At 34.5% G+C, this 24,777-nt stretch overlaps 1 protein-coding gene across 3 annotated transcripts in view; it reads left to right on the plus strand.

Moving 5' to 3' along the window:
* PGAP1 (post-GPI attachment to proteins inositol deacylase 1) overlaps positions 1-19,476 on the plus strand; it is a 41,204-nt gene extending 21,728 nt beyond the window's left edge. For 2 of the 3 annotated variants that reach the window (XM_067298910.1, XM_067298911.1), the window contains exons 17-27: positions 339-405; positions 1,351-1,459; positions 1,852-1,890; positions 3,026-3,119; positions 3,774-3,864; positions 4,140-4,337; positions 6,452-6,587; positions 7,788-7,838; positions 9,038-9,261; positions 9,650-9,754; positions 10,634-19,476. In XM_067298910.1, coding sequence (XP_067155011.1) covers positions 339-405; positions 1,351-1,459; positions 1,852-1,890; positions 3,026-3,119; positions 3,774-3,864; positions 4,140-4,337; positions 6,452-6,587; positions 7,788-7,838; positions 9,038-9,261; positions 9,650-9,754; positions 10,634-10,772 — 1,253 coding nt within the window. In that variant the 3' untranslated portion in view covers positions 10,773-19,476. Of the gene's footprint in view, positions 1-338; positions 406-1,350; positions 1,460-1,851; positions 1,891-3,025; positions 3,120-3,773; positions 3,865-4,139; positions 4,338-6,451; positions 6,588-7,170; positions 7,344-7,787; positions 7,839-9,037; positions 9,262-9,649; positions 9,755-10,633 lie in introns of those variants that run through there. The other variant, XR_010884536.1, reaches the window with a different exon arrangement.
* The last annotated feature ends 5,301 nt before the right edge of the window (positions 19,477-24,777 follow it).

The following is a 24,777-nucleotide window of genomic DNA, read 5'->3' on the forward strand; positions in this document are numbered from 1 at the left end:
AGTAACAGCATGTGTTTAAAAAAAACCTCATTTTTGGTCAAAGTAGCTGCAAGCACAGTAATTCTGTATAATGGTCTGTATGCCACCTTTGTTTCATTTGCATTTTTAAATTCTTACGGTGAAGTTTTACCAGGCCAAACTTTATAGATAAAAGTATAAAAAGTAACAGTATTGATCTGTATAGCTATGCATGTGTGGTTGGATGTGGTTTTAAGGAAATGGCACATAGCAAAGGTTTTGTCTATATACAGTGGGATGACTATTAAATTTGCTTCATTTAGTTTTTGCAGACACTTGCCATATCTTAATGATAAAATTTGAATTCTCTTCCTTTTCAGAAAGAAAACCTAGCGTTTACAGACTTCATATACCCTGGTCACATGAAGACTCAGTAATTGTAGCTAAGTAAGTTTTTTAATAATTCTAATTTATTTCTTGATATCTTTTGGAAGAGGGTTTACATCCTTTTGTGGTAATATTTCTGAGGAGACTTGTTCACCAGTCTTAAGCATTTGGCTTCTGCATCTTTCTCTCATTTATCTTTCTGCCCTTGTTGACAAAGAAGCTCTTTTGACTTTTCCTCAAAATAAATATATCTGCTAATAGATCTACTAATTGCTTGTTTAATAGTCCTTACTAATTTTCTGAAAATGGAAGACAGATCTTCTGGTCTGAAATTTTCACCACAATTTTTGAGGTCCTTTTGGTACATAACAGTAACAGTACATAACAGTATAGCGTGTGGAGACCCACCTCATGAGTAGGGAAGAGAGATTGATCCAGGTACTGGCTTCTTCCCATAGCCCTGGGTTTGGATCACCCAGCAGCACTAAGCTGCTTCACCAGCATAGTGCTGACATCAGAGCAACTTGTATGGCTTGAAATATGTGCCGTTCATGAATCACAGTTGAATAATTTGATTTAACATCAGCTAGTTGGAAAACTGTCTTTCTCTTTTTATTTTAGAGGCCTTAAGGATACCTCCCTACTTTTTTCCTGTATTTTCTACTCTAATAACTTAATGTTTGCAGAAGACTGAATGGTATTCTTGAGAATCTGTCTTACCTATTTTCTTTACTCAGCTCATTTACAAGTTTTGTGAGGCAGTGTGTGCACTAAAGCTAAATTTGCTGTCTGTTTTCAGTAGTACCACAGCACTTGCCAGTTCAGAGGACACTGAATTGAGAATGTAATGTAGTTCTTTGTAATTGAATAGACAAATTCAAAATATCATTAGCTGCTGTGACACTTGATATACTGGTTCTGCTTTACATGTTCTTGTTGAAGACTATCATGCATTTGGCTTTTTTGATTATAAGTAAAGAGTTACCAGTTAAGTTGCTATTTCAGAGTTCCATCTTTTACTGAGATTTCTGCAAAACTGCACATTGCGCAGCCTGAAAATGACAGCAGTGTTCCAGGGTTAAATATTTACTCTTCCTCAGACTGTCAGTATGAAGTGAGTAATACAAATTTATTTTATAGCTTGTATAGTTTGTATTTCTGTGTGATTTTTGGCTTTACCTCAGTCTTTGAAATTATGTAGGTAATTAAGCAAAACAAATACTAATCAAATGTAAAGGTGGGCTTTTTGCTCTTTTTTGAATGTAGTGCATGTTAAAAGTATTTTGCAAAAACTGGGGCACTATTGAATGTTGGGCTCATTTTTAAGAAAAACTTTAATATAATTTGCTTTTTATAAGATCACTAGTAAGCTGTTGTACATCTAAATTGTGGGACTGCTGTATTCTAATACTTAAGTTAGCTTTTGAAAATAAGTGTTTTGTATTTATGCTTACCATCGTACAAAATAATACTCAACAAATTATTTGTTATTTTTTGTTCATCAAGGTAATTCTGAAGACATCACTTTTACAGATTCTTGGGCAAGTAAGAAAACATTCTAATACTAGATTTTGTTTTTCTATTGCTAGAACCTATATAGTTTTTTTTCCTTCCTCTCTTCTCCCCCTCCCCTGCTATGGTACCTTAAATTCCTTCTTGGTGCCAAGAGGAATGATATGTTGAAGATGCTATTTTAATGATCAGTTAAAACCTTGTCACTTAACAAGGCATCCTATCCAGATAAATGTTAGGCCTCAGCTTTTAGAGAACTAGGAAAGCACTCTAGTTATAGAGAGCTAATATAAATGATTGTTTAGCATTTGGAATTACAGTTAACCCAGTATCTGTAAGGGGATGATAATGTAGGTCATCTTTACTTTGCCTGATGAGTCAGTCATGTGTTCAGACTTGAAAATTATATTTGGCATGAAACAGCGGTTTAAAAAAAAAAAAGTCTAAGCAGAACCATATATTCCTTTTTTTAGCAAATTTTCTTTGGTCATACATGAAGAATATATCTACACATTGGTGTCAGTAAAAATAGACTAGCCATCTGCAATCTCCGATTCTAAAAACTATTTAATTCCCAAGCACCTAAGTGTAGTGCTGAATATTACTGACAAGTTTCTTTATTTAAATGTATGCATTTATATCAAGTATTCTTAATTATGTTGACCTTTTAGAAGAGTTTCTATGCTATCTGTATATAATCAGGTATCACTTCATGACTTGGGGGCAGCGGGGAAGACAAGTAAAACATATGTGAAATGACATCTCTGAAAATTCTTTGCCCACAAACATATGTAGCTATTGCATGCATTGCTTGGAAAGTGGCTTTTTGCTTTTGATGTTTTTATTTTACTAAACCACGATTAACATAATGCTGTATTCTTTTCACATTTGTCTTGACTGGAAAAAAAAATTGTCCCATTTGTGACCTGGTCCTTGAACAAAACACACGTGGGTAGCCATTTATGAGAGATCTGAGTATTTTCTGTATATAACTCTGTTATCAAATGTGGTTATCAAATACTCATGAATCAAAATGGGAAATGGTTTACATCCTTTAAAAAAGATTTTTCCAATCACATTATAATGGTTACTTCATGATAATGTTATATGTGGGTGTGTGTGTATACATATGTGCATATATATAAATCCTTATATGCTTGTCTTCCAGATAATAAGGTTCCATGGCTGCTCTCTTCCTGTCTATGTTGTTTCTAATATTCTTCTTACCTATGGAGGCCAATTAAGCACATTGATATCAACAGGTAACTTTCTAGACTTTTTTTTTCCCCGTCACAAATGTTTTCCAACAGTAAATTAGATAAGTAATTTCTTTAAAGACTAGTTGTTGTGGACGTTTTTATGTTAAATATCACGGCACTTGTACAAACACTTGTATCTATGCACTTCAACTTCAATTTTTGTTTGTTAGTAGTTCTTCAAGGCTGTTTCTAGCAGTGCCAGACTTACTGTTTTGCTCTGCTATCCCTTCCTTGTAAGTGATAGGTGTATTGCACAATACTGTAATATTAATAGAAGTTTGCGTAAAAGTACATCTAAAAGTGTAAAATATATTGTTAATATGCACAAAATACCTTAATCTTGCACAAAGATGAGATTTACAGACTGGCTTTTTTAGATACATCTTGTGACAAAATGCATTTTTATTAAAAGTCAGGTGGTATTTGTCACAAACTCAGTAATCTCACTAAAAGTTATTGTGTCATGTTACTTGAGTCATCCAGTGAATACAGTCTTTGATGGAGTATGCTGACTTACATTAGTGTTATTAGACGCAGTTATCTTGTTTTAAAGTCAACTTTCAAAGTTTTGTCTTAATTTACTTTCTGTTGTTGAGCTTCTTTGTTAAAGTTTATGACAAAGTATTAATTATTAATGCTTTCTGTTCTTGATTCTAGGCCACTGTTCAGAATTTTCCCTTGAACTAGTTAGAACAGCTAAACCCTACAAAGTAGACCCTGTTATAAGCATTGTTGTGTTTCTGCTGGGGTAAGTTTGTGGGGGGGTTGGGGTGTTGCTCTCTCTCTCTTTTTTTTTTTTTTTTTTTTTTTTTTTTTTTTTTTTTTTTAAAGCAGCTTCCAAAACAGAAGTTTCAGGAAAACTATTGCTGGGGAAGAAGAACACTTTATTTGTACTCACTGTGGTCTTTTAATACCTGACTGTGATTTTGTTTGAAAGGCTGTAGTAGGAAGAATAGTTCATGTATATCTTACTGTAATGGCAATTGGAGGTGATAAGTAATACTGCTTTCATGTTTTTGGCAGGTTTAACTGGTTTAGAGAGATATGGGATTCACTGTCACTACCAGAGGTGGATGCTGCTGTACTGAGTAGTCAGGATGCATGGTTCCCCCTTGTGTCCCTGATTCTATTTCTTTTTGGGACAGGCATTGCATACTGGAGTGGTGTATTTTTCTCTTCATCTCTGAGACTCTTCTCTTCATTATGGTTAACTCTAGTAAGGTAAAATGACATTATAATGATGTTCTTTTAAATGATTGAAACACTGTCAATTTTTTTTATTTGTTTCAATGTGAATACTTGGGCAGTTTAAATTTGGCAATGCAATTTGTACCTAGTTTTAGCCATCTGGATTTGTCGATGTTAAGTACTAATGAGATATGCATCATATTCCTTATTGCACATCTTCAAAAGGGAATGTAAATTGCTTTCTTGTTTCCTTCACCAACTGTTTGAAGATTTTCAGTTTGTTTTTGAAGAAACCTTGTTGGGGAAAAGAAAGCAACTGAACTATTTCCTTTTCATGTTAGGCAGCTCAAAAAATAAATATATATATATTTAGAAAAGGGATTACAAGCATTGTCTTATACTGAACAATGAGTACTACATTGCAATCTACATTATGGAATACAAACAAGTTTGTGCAACAAAAATTTCTTGGACACTAATTTCAATCTTCAAGAATGATAAATTTTACAGATGGTGTCTAAGAACACCGGAATTTTATGTATTTACAGGTGAGTACTGAAATATGAAAGGAGGTTAAAAAAATAGGAAAGGAAGATTAAAAAATATTTTGAAAGAAGAGTAAATTAGTAAATTGGATAATGTGCTTAGCTATTTTAATTGTTTGACTATTCTCATGCTGTTGCAATCCTCAGTGCCTAGTTTTGAGCCAACAGAAACTCTTTCTCTAGAAAGTTAGTTGGGTTACTCTAATGGGAACACACACACACAACATGAACTCTTTCTTGTTTTCATCGCTAGCACTTCTGTTATTATTCTACCAAATAATACATGTGTTGTAAGCCATTTCTTCTTCTCTTCTTCTCTTGTTTCTTCTCAGCCTTCTTGTTTATAAAATTACAGCAAACACTAAGAAATTTTGGTGATGATTTTAAGTGATGAAGTGGTTCCCTTTAAGTTTTGAAGTTATTCTTAATACATTTTTGAGGATTTTTTTTTTAGCTTAATTATTCTCTTTTCACTAAATCTTTTGATTACTAGAAAAATCCTGAGAATGTCTTGGACAGAGGCAGGAAAATAATATTTTTGTGCAGCCTGCCTGTAAGTCAACTAGTTCATTTTGGAATTCTGGTATCTTAACACAGGTTCTGATCTAGCCTTGAATTTCTTGAAAAAACATTTCTTTTCTATAAGTCATTCTAAAATAGATGATGTTTACTTGGATTTTGATCGATATTCTGAATTCATCTGATAAGGTCAGGAGCTCAAAGAATTTGTCACCACCTGTTTATGGAATTGCTTGTTCCTGTCAACTAGCTGCCTTTTTGTGGTTATTTTCAATACTTGTTGCAAAGGCTTTTAAAATTACATTTTCCAAATAACTTTTTTTTCCCTGTTTTTAATATCTATTTTAACACTGGAATGTCCAGTGTATTTCCAAGAAGAAAAGACTTTTTAGTAGTTCTACTGCCTTTCCTCCCACCCCTGTTCCCCTCATTTTCACACCATCTCAGCTCATCTTTGTGATGTCAGACTCATTCTTGTCTTTTAGTCACATCAGCTGGAATCCAAAAACTTAAAATAAGTTTTCCTGTGTGTCTCCGAATATGAGTAAGCAGCAGTTCCTGTCTGTGAAGAACGTTTGTCACAGAGTTAACCTCTTGGAGGCTTAGCATGCTGCACGTTGCTGTGCTACCGTGGAGCACTGCGGTGTATTAACGTTTGCAGCGGGAGTCACTTTCACGATGTAACTCTGCAGTAATAATAAGACCTTGGTTCTCTTGGAATGAACTTGATGACTGGTGCAGATCTAGAGTTAGCATTCTCTAATGCTTTATGTTCACCAGACTATCCTTTATATTCCCCAAATAAAGTGAAGTAGTGCATTAGTTACAGACATACCTTCTCAGAGCTGTAAGATTGTTTTGTTAGTTTGTCTGATGAGAAAGTGTATTACAAAGTTGCTTACCTCACAGTTGGTGTATATGTTACAGTTTGGGTAACTTTATTTTTCCAGTGGCTAATCAATATTTAGGAATGATTAATTATTTTCAGTCATTCATGAAACAGAATTATTCTTTAATCTTTGAAAATTTGATTTTGTTACAAGAGTATAATATCAGGGTTGTTTGTTTGTTTGTTTGTTTTAGACCTTCTATACTTCAAAAAGATAACAAGCTGATTACACCCAGAAGAGTGTGTGTGGTGGTGTCTCTTGCTTTGGTTAGCTGGACCACTTGCGGTGCATTTGCTATATTCATTATTTATCTTCGATATGTGTTTAAGGTACTGAAAGGCTAAATGTTTGGATTGATATATGAATACAAAATTTTTTTGCTTTGAATTAACCCAATGTTAAAAGCAAAGATACAGGTTACCCTTTTTCATATTTAAAAGAAATTTTATTATTCACAGACTTGAAATAGCTTTTTTGTGTGTGTGTGTGCTTATCAAAGACTTCCACATTTCTGTAATTTTTAGAATTATTGTGTTCTTCTGATAATATTTATTCCAAAAAACTATATGGTCCCATATACCTACTGTAATAATTCATATAAGTATACTTTTTAACTTATGGGTATGTAATATTATAAAATCAAAGACTAGTAACTCTTTTTTTAGTGAAGGGAGGCGAGGGATGTTCTATAGAATACCTATATTTGAAGAGTCTTAACAAATCCTTATGGAGTAAAGAAAGAAGGGTGGGTAGGTGGATATGTTGTAGAATTAGGGTAGTCTTACTGAATGCCTGCTTTGATCCTTTGGCTAGTGCCACAAGGACCCACATTTAGTCACCCACCATCCATTTTCCATGGTCTCCCTGGCATCAGAGCAACTAACTTACCAGATTCGCCCTATGTTTATGCAGCTACTAGACTTAGCTCCAAGGGAAGCACTGAGGCATGCAGCTGGGAGTAGGGGCACAAAGCAGAGCACCCCGCTTGGGAGCAGCCTGCAGTGTGACTGAAATATGTAGGTGGCAGCTGAAACCGCAGCCTGAGGAACAGTGCTGTTTCTAAACACCTTGAACCCCCTAATGAGGTAAGGTCACCCTGCGCAAGACACTTCCCTGCTGACACTGCTCCTCCTTCTACAGCAAATTCTCTGACATTGGACTATTCTTATGTGGCCTGGTTATGGGTTTCTGTGGAAGGAGAAGCGGAACTGAATCAGCAGAAGGGAGGAGGAGGCAGTGAGGAATATGCAGATTCTCCCCTGTGTACTGTCAAACACAGTGGAAGAGGAGAAAGCAGAGCAGCTCGAGTTCTTTCTCCGTGTGTGGCAACTCTTCCTTAAGAGAGCACGCGGGATGCTGCTGTTATAGAAGTGGGGGGAGTTCTTGCACTGCAACTCCGGTGGGGCCCTGGAACCAGCTAGCTATGAAATGGGACAAAAACCTAGCCCAGGAATTTTTTCTTGTATGCTACAGCTTTCATATGAAGAAACTATTAAAAAAGTAAAAATGTCTGTCTGTCTGTCTTGCAGGTTATTAAACTACATGTAAGTGTGAAAGCAGAACAAAATGCACTTAATGGGGTAAGTTCAATTCCTGCTTGTGTTCAGAATAAATGATCAAAAATGATGTGGCAAACCTATACATTAAGAATTGTTAACATCTTGCCTTGGTGGTATTAGATTGGAAAGAAAACTAAAAGATGCTGTGATGACTGGATGGCTATAAAATTACTTGCTGTGTGCATGGTGTGAAAGAAAAGCCAAGACATGAGTAGCCTGTTCCATCACATGTGACTATTTTCATTCACTGTTTCACTGCAGTGTAAACTTAAGTGTGTTTAGGAAGAAAATTTAGTCTCTGAATACATATGGAACAATAAGTTTTTCTGTCTAAACTTTGGTATTTGATTGTGTGCATATGTATATCTAAAGAAATAAATTTAAATTCCAGATAATCTATACTTTCAATCAGGAGGTGACAAATATGATTTATTAGATGGATATGAACTGAGACTGCAGTAAACTGTTGAAAAGGAGTGAAGAAGCAAAATATCTTTGGGTTTTATACTTTTTGAATTTTGTTTCTTTTTTCAGTTACTTTAACTTATAGGATCTAAAGTATATGTATGTGCCTATACATGTATGTAATAACTACCTGTCCTTTTTCACAAACTTACAGTTGGAAAAGCTGTCTGCCAGGAAAAGTTGTTGAAATCTTTCTTTTTTTTGTGGGGGTGGGGGGGAGGTTAATTTAAATCCTGTCGTTCTTTTTTCATTGCCAATCACTGTTTTCTTTTACTTTTTTTTTCCCCGTCCTTGGAAGTTAGCATCTGCTTTCCCTTCATTAGTCTGTTTTGTTATTCCTACAGCTTACATCTTAGTCCCACTTTCATTACCTTCTGAATTTTTTTCATGAATGATTATCTGTGATTTTCACCTGCATGCTTTATTATTCTTTTTATTCTGTTCTTCCTCCTTCCAGGAACTCCATTTCCCATCACTACAATTGTGTCAGGGTATCTCCACTCTCCAATTCTTTTCTTCCAAAGATATATAAACTATTAATGTAAGGGAAATTGCTGGTTGAATCTAGATGCTTTAAAATTGAACTACTGAGCTTTTCTTTTGATGGCTTTTTGAGGGGTAGTTTGCAAATTTTCTTCCTAAATCAGAGCTGGTATGATAGAATTAGGATAGTCTTTCCTGCCTCCTCCTCCTCCTCCAACATGGGCTCTTACAAGCCAGTGCATGTTTTCAAGATTTGTGTCTTTTATTTTCAGGATTCAGAGCACTCAAAGGAAACTTCACAGAATGCCATTAAACACACAGTCAAAAAACGAAATTCAGTAGATGGTGCATCAGAAGCAACACAGTCTCTCTGCAACAACAGAGCAATTGCTGAAGATGTCAACAGTCTTAGGATGCATGTTACAATCCTCAATTTATTCACATGGATTGTGCTGCTCAACTTGCCATCTTTAATTTATTGGTTAAAAAATCTCAGGTAACATCTTAAACTGCATTTAAGGGGAAAAAGAAAGAATGTGAACTTTTCTATCAAGAAGGTAGTCAAAATTGCAAATGCTTGACTCTTCATATTATTATCTTACTGTAGCATCAGTCTTCAGTTATTTATAACAATAGTTTTTCTATGTAATCTGTCTTGCGTAATGGTATAAGTAGATGTTAAGTGAATCAATGATATGTTGAGGAAAGTGATGATTCATAAACAATTTAAAATCAGGCTGTGATGCCATATACATTTCATGTGTGTTTGTATTGTTAGCATATGCTTGTTCCCAATCTGGATTTCATTTAATAGTGTAATTTCCGTAGTAGGATGCAGCCATTTAAAAATAACACGCTTTTTAAACCAATTCACTTTTTTGCAGGTACAATGTTAGACTTGATCCTGACCCATGTAGATCTACAGCTATTATCCTTGTATCAATTTTAGAAATCCTCATGAATTCAAGTACTTCTGAAGTGAAATCAAGGTAGTGTAGCCTAATCCCCAGGTTTTTTTCTTGCTTCTTTCTACTACTTCAGTTTCTGTGTTAAAACTTTTTATACTGCGCAGACATGTAATTGTTCAGTCTGCATAGAGATTTGTAAACTCATATGGTTAAATCTTAAAAAGAAGAGCTGGGTAAAATGCATGCAAGTTACCTGTCGTTCAGTTAAATGGAGAAAATGACCTGTATTTACCATATGGACCTAGATGAAGTACTTGCTATCTAAACAATCAGTTGCATAAAAAATACTCTACTGATGAATTCTTCATTTACAATTTAATTAATCCTTCCAAATGTTACAGAATCCTAATATATCTTAGTAATTATCATTAGAAAGTGGAAATGAAAAGTGGAATTTAAACCCTTATAGTTATGTTCTTGTAACTCCCCCTTGTGGGCACATTTGTAGAAGGGTAACCTGTGCTTTCTACTGAATTAAGAAGTTCTGCACACTTGGTTTTGTGGACAATAGACCATTTCTTGTTCAGATAGAAAACTTGTCAGTGTCCCAAGAAATATTATGAATAATAAACAAATAGGTTATCCTCTTGCACAGCACCTGTTAATTCAAATGTTCTAAAATACTGACTCTTTTGTTGTTACAGGGAATTTTTTTCTAAATTAATGTAAGAATATTTTTAAAGGAAATTTTAAATATGTTAGCCTTTTTGTGTAATTACTCTTGCTATACAAGAATTGTTATTGCCCATTTAATCTATTTGTTCTGTTTAAAAAAAGATCAAACCGTTGAAATCTATAAATTATTTTTTAAAAGAAAGGGAAATATGGTATTTGCAAATCTTATGCTGGAGATGTGGCTACAAAAATTGTAACTTTTTTCTTTTTCTTATCTTCTTACAGTAAACTCTTGAAGATCGCAGCCAAAGTTCCGTTCCCTTTGTCTGTCGCAATGTTGGCCTTTGGGCAAATGCATTTATACAAAGTACCGCACTTTGTAACTTTTTCTCTTCTTCTACATGTACTGTGTTGTATTGTGTAATGTTTATTTTACATACGAAGAACAGTGCAGCCTAGAAACTAACACTGGAGACATGGCAAATTTCAACAAAGAAATGCCTAGATAGATATAATCAATAATTAACATGATTTGGGAAAGATGACAGAACTGTGAATGCTTTATGAAAAGTTTGTGGTTCTTTTCATGTTGCTTAGAAAGCTTCTCATGGTGTTTATTTCCTGACTGGAAAAATTAAGTGAATTAATTATGTGTGTGTGTAAGCACATAAATCTTATTAGTCTAACATCTCAATACTCTGTTTGCCTTGCAGACACTTTTGATGTTTCACTGTACTTCTTTGTTGAAACAGACTTTTTTATTCAGTATGCTGGTGCAGTGTGTATGTTCTGAACTTGCATCTTTTGCAGTTCTAAAGTATGGTGGTTTAAACTTAAAATAAATTTCAAGCACACTGTGACTATCACAAAAACTACACAGCCAAGTATACTTTTAATCATTTTATGCTACATTTATAAACTGCCATGGTTGTGTCTAGATAAACTAGAATGTACTGCTTCTACAGAACTGTTATTTCTAGCAAATTATTTGTTCAATCGGTTTTAGTTGAATATTTGTGAGATAATTGAAAGTCTTGCACATTTTACTTTTTGTGAGAGAGAGAATACTCTGTGTAGCCTTCTATTCAGGAGGTTGCCAGCAGATTCATAAACAGTTTGCTATAATGTTGTTTTAAAACATTGCCAGTTTTCTCGAGAATTTTGTCAATTCTGAAATTAATTCTTGGGGCTTGTCCATATGTAGAAGCTAGCAAATGCTGAGGCATGGTGCAAGTTTACAGTGCAGTTGCTATGCTGCACTGTGTTTCCAAGTAAACTTGGCAGAGTCTGTTCCTGGGCAGGGTAAACAGAGAAGCAACTGTCTTACAGTAAATGTCCACACATGGAATTAATATGGAATAGCTGCAATATTGTAGATTTATGTCCGCCTATGCTAAATTCCTTGTGTGGACAAACCTTTAGTAATAGTGAGAAATACTGACCATCATTATTAGCTCTGTATAAAGTATTATCTTAGTGCCTAGATGCTACAGTGACTGCCATTTATAACAATGCTCAAAATAGCTGGCTGTAAGGAAGCCTGTCCCCTGGATACGCATTTGCTAACAAAAGAAATTCCCCTAGCCATTAGGTTAAAATGATCTGTAATTATTAAAAATGATGTGTTGATTCAGTGTAGAGATGAGCTTCTGCGTTATTTGCTTCTGTGTTTGCTGTTTCCGCCATCTCTGAGGCACGTGTCATCTTAGTATGGAAATACTAGACCATCTTAATCATCCTACAATATGGATAATAACAGGAAATCTGTTACTCACAATCAATTTATATTATGTTCTTCATATAGTAGTAGAACTTGACCCATTTATTTTATTGTATCTCATCATTATTGCCTGAAGTGCCTCAGTTCTAGCTTGTTTTTAGGGTTAATTCATTTGAGCTGGTTGGGAAGACTTACCAGTTCATGCAGTGACCTTCCAAAATGAAGGACAAATGTGAAGTAAGCACTTGTTTTGTCACCTCATAAGCAAGCCAACAGTTGAAGCTATCAGTAAGTCATTAAAACTGCTTTAACTGAATAAGATTGTTGTTACTTAAACCAGTGTCAATGTTAGCAGTAATCTATGTGCTGGTCTTCTAGTCTTAACGTTTTATATAAAAGACTAGATTCTGCATAGTGTTTGTAATCAGAAAAGCTGTCCGAATAGATTGTATCTTGATACCTTCTTTCTAACTAAATGTATGCTACAATATATGTATATGGGATAACTTGTGTGTGTATATATTTGTAGCTAAAATCAAGCAGTCCATTTAACCTGAAGATTATTATTCAAACACAGAAGAATAGAGTAGATTTTCTATGAAATGGCTGTTGGTGAAGGATCATGGCAAAACTGCACTGGGACCATGGTAAAAGGCCTTCTGTGAAATGTACAGGATCTAATTTCTGTAGAATGTCGTTTCCTTGGTCTATATCGGTCCTTTTTGCTTGCTACTATATTGTTCTTCTACTTTTGGTTTGCCATCTTAATTAGCTCTTCATTTGATGCGCAAGCCTGTTTGTCATAGTGATTTTGTTGGAGCTGCAGGTGGAATAAAACAATAGTCAGAATAAGAAGAGTTAACAGTCACAGCATATAGTAACTTTGATAGCTTTGATAAAGACTTCCAAATTTGCCCCAGTGTAAAACATACTAAATTGTAGCAGCATAGAAGAACACCAAATTTTTCATCTGTCAATATTTTTCTAAAGCCAGGAGTTGTGTTGATACTTGTTAGCGTTCTTCCTTGATATAAGTTACAGAATTTTGTGTAGTGATTCCTACGTGACTTTCAAATCTGAGATAGGAATAGAACACACGTTTTTAGAAAGATGAAATCCTGAGTCCAAAATCCCAAATACCAGGCTTTATCACATGTCCCTTGATGCTCTCTTTTTTCCAGAGATTACTTATCTTCATTGGAGAGAGAAAAAGTCTTATTGCTAGTTTCAATTTTGTATGCTTTCTGTGTCGTTTGCCAGATGAAAACCTTGTTTTCGGAGATGTGTGTCTGGATTTTTCAGACAGTGATTGTGGACTGTCTAACTTTGGCTGCTTGAGAGCTAGGCATCTACTCCCAAATAGACCCCTGTATAATCATTGCAGGGGGGAGGGAGTGAAGAGTACAAGTCCAGAGAACAATTTATGCCATCCTAAGAGAGGATGAATGATACTACTTGCCATTCTGAAAAAGACAGGTTTTTATTGTCTAAAATTGTTTTTCAGGTAAATACAATGATTGTTTATTTTTCTTCTTTTTGGAGAAGCTTCTGTTCTGCAAATTTCTAGTTCTGCCACTGTTTGCTATTATAATCTCAGCAGAAATTCCTATCTAGACTATATGGGAGAAGAAGAGCAAGATGCAAATTAACTTGTGATGGATTAGAGGAACTCTGCTCTGTAAGGAAAGATTTCTGTTAACATGCATTCCCCAGTTCCATTGCTCTCTCCTTTTTCAGAAGTTGAGGTATTAATTTTGCAAAACTGCTGCTCTTCATCCATGTGGATGTTCACCACATTTTGATGGAGATTATGTTGTGAAAACAAGCATTTTTTGGCTTGTACTTGCGAATCCATTCAATATAAGAATTATTTGTGTGGCTCTTCTCTACTGTTTTATAAGCTTTCAGAATGAGAATAAAAAGCAGGAGAAGAACCTAGAGTACCAAATATTACTAATTTTAAGTACAGCATATATGTACAGCAAAGTCAGTATTGTCTTAGTGGGATTTACTGAGAACCTTTTAGTGAGATCTCCATAGGTTGAATTGCTCTTGATGTCTATAATTTTTTCCAGTTGGTGTGATTAACCATGCAGGTTTTTCCCTATGGTCTTATCACAGTGCAATAATACTAGCTACATGTATAGTTATCAGTTGATAATGAGTCTATGTTTGGTAAAGGAAAAAGTGTTTCCTCTTAGTTGAATGTACCAAATGTACCTTGAAACTGAATGAATATTGTCCAAAGGTGGTATTTTCTGTTCTGATTTAAAAGTGGGTTTCAGTATGTCATGTGTCAGCATCATTTTAAATGGGGATTGTTTTTTTGTTGTTCCCCCCGCCCCAAATTGTAGTAACGGAATTTTCAGTTACTATTATTTTTAATATTTAGAGTTCTGCTCTGATTTTTGAGTGAACTGATACATGTAGCAATTAATTCGGAAATATTCATTTGCAAAGTTAAAACAAAAGCAGACAAAACAAAACTGAAAAGAGTAATTGTAATATATAGCAGAAGAAATGGAGAGTTCCTGTATGTGTCTGCTTGAAACAAAACAATTTTAAGTGAAATTCTCATCTATAAACTAATTGGGCTACCTTTAAAGTCAGTGTTCAGGAAAAAAGTGTATTCATGCTTTAAAAAAAAAAAAAGCATTATTGCATAGTTAGTTTTCCATCTGTTTGCCAGTAACAAGCTTATAAACTTGTCACTTGGCCTTTTTCTGAAATCTGACATATCTGCTCTCTGAGCTCTGACAGGATAAAATAAAGTTGATTATGTGCTTGTGAACAAATGTAAACATTTCAGAAGAGTTTATTTGATGAAGTTTAGTTCAGTACAGTGATGAGAGAGTTTAGATAGACTTTTGTATTTATACTGAAGAAAGAGAGCAGCCGTTTAGTAGACCTTCAATACTCTGATTTGCTGAAAATGTTTTGTGGGGGGAAGGTTACAGTGTCTGTACAATAATTGTGCTGCTGTTTTAAATCACTAAGCTACTAGAAAATTGTTAGGTGTAAAACAGCCTAAATTCTTGAAGTTTTTTTTACATTTCATAGTGAATGTTGGACATTTATTTTTCATGTTTGACTCTTTACATTCCCTTGTGGAAAATAATTTAGGTAGCTTTTTATAAACAGCACTGTACTATAAATGGTTTTAAAACTTTCATCACTGTTTCATTAGGGGGAGATACACTTCTGTCACCAAAGCTACATGCTACTCTTCTATACCTCTGGATATGTGTGCCAATGAATGACAATTAACAAACAGATTCATTTTTATGTTAAAGTTAAATAGTTTTTCTACTTTTTTAGAGTTAGAACTTTAAGCTAGTATTCATAATAAAATATTTAAAGCCTCTAAAAGTTTGTTTGAAAACCTTTTATAAATTTAATATTTTTCTGACACATTTTTGTTTATGGAAGAATGTAATCCAAGCTTTTAATCAGCTCATTTATCTTAAAGCTTAAATTAAATAAAATGTATAAATTTTATCTTGTTAATAGACATTAACTGCTTTTGTTTAATAAATTTGAAGTGTTTGGAGAGAAAATTCTATAGCTCTTACTTAAGGAAATCTGTCCAGGGCTTCAACTCTTCAGGTATTTAAGCACATACCTGCCTCAAGTATGTGCTTACTGCCTTGTAACATGGAAGCCTGAGTCAGAGCTGTGATATTTGGACCTTAACTTAGTTTAAGATTTCAGGTTTCATTCTGTAATCTTGTATGCATACAGGTCTTGCAACTAGTCCTATTACAAACAGGTCTGGTAAGGATGGCTTCTCTGCAGTTACTGGCTAACTTTGGTCTAGATTCTGGAAGAAGTGTGTGATATCAGCACTAATTATGTGTCTATAAAAGCCAATGGTACACAAAAAACAGTTATTCTGTGAATTGTTTTTCATAATACTAGCCTTCTGGCACATCATTCCAGCTCCTCCCTTCATACAAAGTTATCCTTGGTTTGTAGTGCCCTTCCCTGTAATACAAACATAATGCTTACAGTAATAAGCACTGTGACTGATGCAGTGAGGATGCACAGCCTCTGTCCTGTAGACTGTTGTTCTATTGAAGTTTTGCATCTTTGAAATACCAGCAAAGACTTTTTTCCTGTAACTTCTTAAGTAATTTCAAGATTTCTATTAAGTATCAAGCTGAAACTGCAAGTGTCTTGGTGTTTAGTTTTTTTAAATGTTAAATCAATTATTTTGGGATTAATTGGGGCTTCGGTATTTTCCATTTATGTCACTTAAGGGCGGAAACAGTGTTTGAGACTTCAGTACCTGACAACTGGAATTTTTTACAGAAGTTTATGAGAAGTAGACATGACAAGTATAATTAGAGTGCCAGACCAAAATTGAAATGTGATATTATTTCCTCACTGTGATTTTAAACTTGTAGCTTTCTGGAGCAAAAAAAAAATCTGTGCCTTACACCAGTAAATGAATACACTAACTGTAGCCTATGGACTTCTGTGGCCTTATATTTCACTTTGGAAGTCCATTTGAAAATGACCAAAAATATTTGTGTGGATCATACTGAAACTTGATTTGGGGAAAATATTAAAAAAAAAAAATTAAGACCCTCTTTACCAACAGTAGTATTTACAGAAATTAAGCATTTACAGAATGAAGATTTCAGAGAAGTACAGTACATTTGCAGGTTGGAATCACACCAACCAAAGTTAGAAAGCTTTAGCTGACCCTAATTTGTCAAGTCTTTCTGTTGTGACAAAAAGAAAAATAAGAAGTCTCAAATATGTCTCAACTTTTATGTCTGTCAAAATCTCATTTATTTTGTTCTTCAGTTTCTTCAAAATAAAAAAAAAATCCTCTAATTGTAGCTCAAGTGAAATATTGTTGAGCATCAGTATCTAGACTTTAGTGAGAGAAACAAAAGCTGGGTGGTTTGTTTGTTTGTTTTGATTTAGTTTGGGGGGAGGGGGAGGGTTTTAAGCTCCAGAAGTTTTGAATAGTGAATTTCACTTTTTAGGAAAAATATTTTTATAAAAAAACCTGAAATGTTTGAAAAAATAGGTTTATGTGCTCTTTTCTTCCCAGTTCTCTAAAGAAAAACAGAAATATTGAAGATCCTGAAATTGTATTTTGATACAGTAAAAGATTTCTGTACATGTAATTTTTAATATGAAGAGGTTAGAGAAAGCCACCTCTGGCTTACCTGATGTCTCTGTAGGATTTTTTTTATGTCTTGAACAAAAACCCCAAAATTCTGACTTTATTTTTTCAGTATAAGTAGTAACATTGGATCTTGAATAATGATGTCAAGTCTCAAAGCTTATCGTTGGACTCCGGATGTTTAGACATGTACACAAAATGACTGCATGTCAGCAGATCACAGTAGTTATTTCAAGCAGTGCAAATCAAAGTTATTAATCTTTTTTTTTGCTGAGAACTAAGTTGAATCTGACTGGCACAACTCTGCTATGGCACAGCAGATAACATGCAACCTTTTTAGGTCTTCCCTGCTACTTCCTTCTTTATATTAATTTAGGACTTTAAAACTCTTGGTCACCTAACTTCCACTACTCTTGGTTCTGTGATGATGTTACTTCAGAAATCCCAGTTATCATTGACTTCCTGGCTAGACAATACTAGTACTAAAATCAGCGAGAGGGCAGAACTGCCGTTAGATATCATGATGAATCTAGAAAAAATGTGCAGGCCTAGTAACTTTATTATTCCTTAGTTACTTTTTAATTGTTTTTCCCAGCACCAAATCAGAATAATGTTGGGCAAAATACCTATTTAAAATGTATGAGGGCAGGTGTTTGCTTTTTTTGCAGGGGATAGAGAGAATTGGGGGGGGGGGGGGTTGTGGGTTTTTTGTTTTTTTTTTTTGCTTATAGTATGAAGCAGGCTTAAAACTTTGAAGAAGACATATGTAACCTTTGGGAAATCTATCACTTAACAAGCAATTCGTCTGACTTTTTAACTCTTCCTGTTTTGAGTTCTTGTATAGCTAGTGTAAACCTGGTGTTTTAGGTGGAGCTAACCCTAACAGTTATAGGTGTATAGAGATGTTGACAGGGTCTTATCTATTAATGTTTGAATAATGCTGTAATAAATTACCATGCTTATTAAAACTTCTATAATTGAATTCTCAGATACAGTTCATGCAATGTGTGATAAGCTTCAGCAAAGTTCTGGTTTTGTGAGATGCTGAGAAAACCTGGAGAATAGCTATTTTCAACTGCTGTTTGAATTACTGAAAGCTGAATTCTCAGAATCTTTCAAAACTGCGCTCTTAAGTATTGGTCTTTTTTCGGGTGCCCAATTGTGACTTTCATATTTGGTTTGATGGTTTCTCTGTCTGCAGTGTATACTTCACATTTTTTTATATAAATGCGCATGACTTATGAGTACACTGTATAGCATATGCTGTGCTAAATAAACACTTGCGTATATTTCTGTATGTTATCATAACACGGTTGCATTAGTATAAGTGGTAATTCAAAAAAAGTGCCACTTACCAGTCATACTCTGTAGAGTGTTGTGAATGTTATTTGCACTTTTGTTGTACAAATATGCTAATGACTGTAGTGGTGAACATTTGCCATTAGTCTTTGCTCAGGTACTCATGTGGAGCAGTTTGGTGCTTTTCCTTCTAACTTGTAGAAAATAAAAACAGTGAACAAAAGCATTTTGGTTAGAGCTTTAATTTACATAATCAACACTCCCCCCCCCCCCCATCATTTTGAATAGAATACAATAAAGGTCATATCTGATGAAGCCTGCCTGTTTCAAAATCTTAATCCATTCACCCTAGGCTTTTACACCTGCCTTTTTATCATAATTAAATGTGCACTAAAATGAAAAATGTTTGTTGAATAACCTAGTTTATATATATGCAGCAGCATGTGCATAAAACGTGTTCTATAACTAAGCTATATAATTAGTTCTAAATATGCCTCTTACTCTAGAACAGGATTTTTACCTTGTCGAATTAACTTGCATGCAACTAAACATGTAAATTATGTTTATGACTATTTTCAGCTTCAGTGGAATTTAATTCAGATATGCATGAATATTACTTATTGTGGCATATTGACTATATAATTAGTATATTCACTTTCAAAAGACTTGATTTGGTAAGGATGTGTTTCTGTACAAGTAGTTTGCTGAGAAAAACCTAAAGCTTAAATTTAAGCACATTCAAAATGTGGCACACTGACATCTGGCTTGGAAAGCTTTTGTTAAACTAGCTGCTTTCCTCAGAGGAAGATGTGATTTTTGTCTAATGGGTGTAATTGCACTAATAGTATTTTAATATGAATGTGTACCGTTTATATTTGACTTTCACTGAAAGAACTATAATGCAATTATCTTTTAAAAACTGTATTTGGCAAAAAAAATAATTAAAATCAGTACTAAAACACATTAAAATCAGTCTGTGTATACTTTTAGCTCAGAAAATAACAATAAAAGTTTATAGGTTTTTTTTTTAAGACAACATACAGGAAAATAGTATGCTAGTTGAACTTCTTGCATATCCACATACTTCATCAGTCATCGAAACTGCCTAAATTCTGCTAGGGGATTCACAGAGGTCCTACAGCAATAATGCATGTTTCAAATTTACAGATAACTTGGGTGTGTTTTACTAGCTGAATATACTGCAATATACTCCCAAGGTTTTCTTTTTGGAAAAAAAAAATAAATTAATAAAAGGACTGAGGAGAAAATAAAGGAACAGATGGAAGAAAACTGTTCTTTTTCCTCTCTCTCTTTTTTTTTTTAAGTAGGGAACTAAAATTTATGCACAAACCATACATCAACTCCTGCTTTTTCCCCTTTCATTATTTCTTTTAGAGGAAAGTATTCCTACTTCTGGTTGATTTAGAGAATAAATTACATAGATGCTAAAAAGAGTGACTTTGTGGACACCTCTGAAGAGGAAAAGGAGGACTTAAAGGAGAGGTTGTCGTCTTGTCTTCATTGAGGTAGGACAAGTTTGAGCAACAGGAAGTGATGAATCTGAACACCTCTTCTGATTTGCACACTGAAACACCAAGTGGTAGTGGCCTGCTCAAACTTCCATTCCAGCAGTGTGAAGAACATCTGCTATTGCAACGATCATGTAAAAAGTAAAGGTACCAGACAGAACTAGGATAGGAGGAAATTAATATTTATAATAGAAGCAGTGTAGAAATCCTTATGAGGAAAACTTGGATTAAAACAATATGTTACTAAACCAATAAAGTAGTTATGCCAAATGTTCAGACTGCATAAATGACTAGTGAAAAAAAAATGGGGTAGCTGAAGCAGTATGAACTGTAGAGAAGTAATAGGTCTATGGTGAATAAAGGACCAAGCACTTGTGGGGGGAGGGTTCAGATTAGAAGTTCAGTTATTTAGGCAACAGAATTGAATCATCCTTTTTTTTTAAATAAAACAAAACAAAACCCCACACAGCTGTGTGCTAACAGCCTGCCACCAGAAGTGCTCGTGTGCTTTGACTAATGAAGAGGTGGACTTGGACATGCATTCACCAAGGGGAGAGGAGGAAAGCAAAAGCTCTGTGTGTGTAGACCTGAGCTCATTTCATGGTAAGCAAATGAAAATTGAGCTGATCAGAGACCTGTTGACATTAACAGAGAGAAATATCAAAGATTTCAAGCAGAGAAAGTCTTGCATTTGGCTTTAACTAAATTTAGCTGATTTTTCAATTAGCTATATGTTACTTATTTAAAAAAAAAAAAAAAAAAAAAAAAGCTAGAACAGCTCCAGACATAGGAAGGGATGTACATACCAAAAGATTAAGGATACTGATTGTATGTATACATAGGGCATAAGAATTTGTTAGTTAAATGGTCATACTGAGGGAGGAATCGAGACTAAAACTCTCTGATGTAAGTTAGCAGACAACTATAGTGAACTGTGTTATCAGCTGATGATTCAATATAACTCAGATCTTTGTTTATTGTACCAGAAACAAAATTCTGAATGGAGTTTCTGACTACAAAGATGGGTGTCTCTGGCCAGGGAAAGAAAAGACTGAAACAGATTAATCAGAAGTCATGTATATTAAAAAAAAACAAAACAACTCTTCCTCAACAAAAGCAAGTTGTGTGGACAGAAAATCATTCCTATTTCTGTTGGGGGGGGGGGAACCAAAGAAGCTCTTTTGATCTCTGTTGACTATAAGCAATTTGAGGTGTTCTGCCTTAAGATACCCCTGCTATCTGATGTAGTGGCTGTAAACTGGCTTCTGAATAATTGAATGATGTGTTGGAAAGAAATTAAGAAATTTCCTTGTATGTTTTAAACTGCTTATTAAAACATCTGAAATTACCTACATTTATCACTCTAATGAAATCTAGCACTCCAGTTTCTCTTCATAATTAAATTTTACTTTTGCTCTTCTACCACTAACAACAGCTAATAACGAGGGACCCTTGGGTCTGATGATGAAATTTTGCTCTGATTTTTAATAGCATAAATATAGCTCTTTACTTCAGAATCGGAGAGGTAGCTTGTTTGGAAGGTTGCTTAGGATTGGTTCTGGAGGCAGGCGGATTGGGAAATGAAGGTACTGTTTTGTTTTTTAAACCTGTAACTTCTACTAGGTATTTTGCATTGGGTCTGCAGAAGGAAGACTTATGGGTATTTAATCTGGAAACCCCAAATGGAGGGTGAGTAAAATATTGCATTATTCAAAAGAAATTAGCTCGGTTTAAATAGCCATAGCAACAGCTTTATTTGATCTTCTAGGTGAAGCTAAGAGGAAATCATCAAGCAACTGCTGAGGGGCATAAACTCAAATTCTCAGCTACACACAATCTGGCTATCTAATGAGAATGATGAAACCTACCTAGAGACCTTATCTTTGGAAGCAGGGAAATCCCTGTTTTATAGACAGGGAATTGAGATGCAGAAGGTCCTGACATGTCCATGGTCACATATGTAGGCTCTAGTAAGCCAGAAATTACCCAAGAACAGGTATAACAAGCAAAGTTTGTTTTTCAAGCAAACTAGTATATTATGTTTCTTTACCCCAATTTTCCACCAGAAATATTAAAATTAAGGATGTTCTGATAATAGAAAATTAGGTAACCTGCTAATCTTACTGTTTTAATGCCATTGTTCATTTTCGGCTTGAAATTTTGAAACTTTAGATCTATGCAAATACAAAGATATCTCTAGCATAGTTAAACATGACAAAGATTGATGCTTATTTTTCAACAAACAATAAGAAGTCAAAGAGTGCACGCTTGTGTGTGTGTGTGTGTGTGTGTGTTTTGCAGAGGGAATCATGAAGGTGGAAATGCTTTCAGTTATCACTCTTGCATTCTTGAAAGTCAGGTAGAAAAACTACATACATCCCATATTGTTACCAAGAAGATGAAAACAAATGCTTTGTCAAACACAAAATTAAACAGAAAATAAATAACAGTACCTTAAAAAAGAAAAGGGGGAAAGTAACCTGGTTGCCTTAGATTGGGTCTACCTTTTTACAAGTTCTTTTGTTGTTACTGCTGTTTCTGGTACTTGATGAGTCTTTGCTGAGTTTTTGTTTGCAAAATTTAAACTAAAGAAAGATGTAAAGCTTTGCGTCAGAAATAAATATTTATAATCAGGAGTAAGATAATAGCCAAAAGTCTGTAGTTTTTAAAGTGTCTATTTAGACATATATTTTAAGTGATACTAACTAAAATATCATCTAAACAGTTGAGTGAAGAGTATAATGAAATTACAGACAAAAAGTTAGAGCAGCTTTGAGATGAAGGATGTTATGAAATAACGCCAAGGTAAATTAACATTAGCCTCCTTGCAGTCTTTGTCTTAGTGTCTAGCCTGACAGGAGGATATTGACTGCCGATAAAATCAGGAAAAAAGAGCAACACTCATTAAAGTGTTATGATTTGGGATCTTGAAACAGACCTTACTCTTCTCTCTCTCTCTCCAGCCTCAAGAAAATGATCCATATCTGATCTTGCTTGAAAACCATTCAATGAGCTGTAATTATCTATTAGTCACCATTCTGGAGATACTGTGTACAAATTTTTAATTAAAAATAATATTTTGATACAGCTCTGTTATCTCTGTTGGGAATTGTTTTAAACTTCTTATATACCAACCACCAGTTTTCTGCAATACGGCTCAGGGAGGAGGAATTTGCACTGCACTGTTCAATAGCAACAGGTCTTAAGAGTATTAAGGATGAAATTCTCAAGGGTCTTTATGTCATGGATGGAAATGGAATCATTACTGTATTTTTGAACTCCTGCTTACGTCATTGACACCCACCTACAGTCCACTAGAAATATAAGTGGAGAGATCAGTTTGCTCACAGATTACAAGCAGACTAAACAAGAAGGGGCAAGCCAGAGCCAATTCACTGGTAAGCTTTATTTTAAAGAGAGTGAAAAGGAGAATCTGATACTTTTTTCTTGAATCAAGCTGTGAAACGCATCTTTAGTGCATTATACCAGATTGTATTATTATTGTAGTTATTAATATGTGTAGTACATTTTTATTTCATGCAGTTTTAAAAATTGAGCTATCTGGGTCTCAAGCCATATTTTTGCATTTTCCTTGGAGCACACAAAGCTGTAACCAATCAGCCAATGTAAAGGCCTGTACTGTCGATATAAATGTAAATTTACAAATGTAAATATTTTATATGTTAAGTATCAAACTAGTCCCTTTTAGAAAGCAAATCCAGTGTCTAGAAATAGCTTTGGTCTGGGAAACACTTTTTTAGAGTAATTTGTTTTTCCTAGTACATTAGGATAAAACCAGAAAAAAAATTGTTAGCACACACTTGAATGTAGTCTTTAGTAGGTAGATTCTCCTTGCCACCCATAAATTATTTTCAGCAGTCCACTGGACTGTCAGGCTTGCTTCATTTGGTAACAGTGACAGTTCTGTAGGACTTAAAGAGCCTGGTTCTTCATTCTTCTTACAGATATCCTGTTCATCTCTTCAACATGTGGAAGGTGGTGCTCCTGGTTTTATATGCAGTATTGGCTGTAAGAGGATTGGCAAAGGGTGCTCCCTTCCAGCCAGAAGAAAAATGGAAACCTTTAGATAACCCTAGAAACCGAGACCTGGTAAGGAAATGCTGCAAGAAAGATAACCTAAGCTTTACATGTTTTTTTTTTTTTGCATTTTCCATTGTAAGAATTTTTATCTACTAAAGTTAAATGTAAGCGGGGCCCATTGAACATAAAGCTAGAAACTGTGTACTTTGTATAGTCAATAACAGCAACTGGGCAAGCATTCTTCAGTCTGTGTGTACCTTTTAACTGAAGAGACAGTCTTGGTGTGTAGTAGTACACATAACTTCCTTACATCTCCATGCAGCAGTTTTAGTTTTAAAAAATGTACTTTGATCTATAAAACAGCTCATTTTATGAAATGGAAGAGGAATGATTATTATGTTTCTCTCAAATGTGTATTGTTCATTAGATATTGTTTAATCTTCTAGAAATACGAGTTTACAGCTGACACATCATGATAGTGTCTGAAGATCTGAAAGTTAGTTACAGCTAAGAAAGTAACATAATGGAAAATTTGCAAGATCTTATGAGGAATTTGTGAAGGAAAAAAACAGTTTCCTACATTTTTTACGTTTGTTATAAAGAAAGATTTGTTTAGGAAACATTTATTAAAACTTTCTACTTAAAGCAATTTAATTCAAATCAATTGCCCACTGTTGCTAACTCTTAGAGAAATGTTTAG

This window comes from Apteryx mantelli, chromosome 6 (genome assembly GCF_036417845.1).
Source record: "Apteryx mantelli isolate bAptMan1 chromosome 6, bAptMan1.hap1, whole genome shotgun sequence".
Taxonomy (NCBI): Eukaryota; Metazoa; Chordata; class Aves; order Apterygiformes; family Apterygidae; genus Apteryx; species Apteryx mantelli.